The following is a 1564-nucleotide window of genomic DNA, read 5'->3' on the forward strand; positions in this document are numbered from 1 at the left end:
GGGGACAGGAACAACTTCTAAAACACAAAGGCACACTATGAAAGGGACTTGGTTCTTGACCCCATCTAATTTGCATGTTTTTGCAGGTGGAGGCAAGAGGACTGCATAGTTGTGCACTAAATACTGCCTGTACATTCTAGTATAGACAAAGTCTTGGCAATGCTTGCATTTTTTAGTAGGTGGGGGCAAGAGGACTGCACAGTTGTGCACTAAATGCTGCCTGCACGTTATAGTATAGACAAAGTCTCGGCAATGCTCGCAGAATTTTTGTTTAGTTGACGTTGGTTGCTGCAACTCCATGAGGCTTGCGTTAAAGGTTTGGTTCGCCGCAAGCAGCTATCAAACGAGCCATTGATTCAAAAATTGATTCCGCCTTAAGCGAACCATTTATTTATAATTGATTCCATCAAGCAATCCATTACTTAACAATTGATTCCTTTAAGAAAAGCACCGATTTACAATTGATTCCTTCAAGCCAACCATCAATTTACAATTGATTCCTTCCAACGTAGCACTGATGTACTATTGACTCCCTCAAGCCAATTACTTATTCACAACTGATTCTTATAGTGTTTTCATTTGAAGTATGAATGACAAAGACTTATTAATTTAGTATTCTACTTTTGATTTCACATGACTGCATTTGAATCCCTGTGCCACACGAAAAGCCCATTGTCCCCAATGTATAACAAGCTGTATCTTGTCCTCGCCTGCTATTTTCATTAACATTCTCTCCACTTCCTGTGTCCAGTCTTCGAGCCTTTTGGCGCCACCTCGACCTCTTTCTTTCTCCCACCAACCTTTAGCTTGCTCATCAACAAACACATCTCTGTTAAATTTGTCACTAATGAACTGACGGAGCTCACCCATTTTTTCATCAAGATCGTTTGGCATTTCTTTTCTGTCTCTGAGTGATGTGCAAATATCATAAAATAAGAAATTGACTCTGGTTAAAAGGCCTAATTTAGCCAAACCGAATTTTACAGCGTTTCTATCATTCGTGTGTTTCTCGTTTCCTGAAGCATACACAGTGCTGTTTTGTATTCCTGTGTATGTTTCAGGACGCAAAGGTGCGATCCCAAGCACGCAGTCAACCGGCAGACCACGCTCGTTCATGATACCCAGGTGTTCAAGGTTTTTATAGTTATTGCTACCGAAAAAGGCTTTGCTGTATGTATCGACAAAACCTTTTAAAATGTCAGGGTATATGTCCTTCACACCATTGTTAATAACATGATGGCCTCGCTTGGGGTCTGGTGACGACATGTGCTTCTTTGTCTTCTTCATTATCTAAGCTCTTGATTGTCACTTTAAGTCTTCTTTCCGAACTTTAAATATCCCTCTCTCTTTTCTATTCCGTATCTTCGCCTGGGTAATGAGATGGCGAATATAGACGTCTCCTTGGAACCCCTGCCACTCTTTTAGATCATGACTTCTTTAATTTTATTAGCAATGTACGCGAAGAATTAATTCACTGAAGCAAAGAAAAGATACAGGAATGATTCAAAAACTTTGTCGTTGGTGGATTTCACGCTTGTTAAATTCACTTACGTGAAATGAATTC

At 40.0% G+C, this 1564-nt stretch overlaps 1 protein-coding gene across 1 annotated transcript; it reads right to left on the reverse strand.

The window, feature by feature from the left end:
* Positions 1-305: 305 nt before the first annotated feature.
* Positions 306-1287, reverse strand: LOC149045737 (uncharacterized). Its single transcript, XM_089207109.1, has one exon. The coding sequence runs from the start codon at positions 1285-1287 to the stop codon at positions 610-612; it is 678 nt and encodes a 225-aa protein (XP_089063235.1). The 3' UTR covers positions 306-609.
* Between the last annotated feature and the right edge of the window lie 277 nt (positions 1288-1564).

Source organism: Pocillopora damicornis, chromosome 5 (assembly GCF_964200805.1).
Source record: "Pocillopora damicornis chromosome 5, jaPocDami1.2, whole genome shotgun sequence".
Classification (NCBI taxonomy): Eukaryota; Metazoa; Cnidaria; class Anthozoa; order Scleractinia; family Pocilloporidae; genus Pocillopora; species Pocillopora damicornis.

Coding starts and splice junctions, on each gene's coding strand:
- LOC149045737 (XM_089207109.1), bottom strand. CDS start 1,287: ATGAAGAAGACAAAGAAGCACATGTCGTCACCAGACCCCAAGCGAGGC.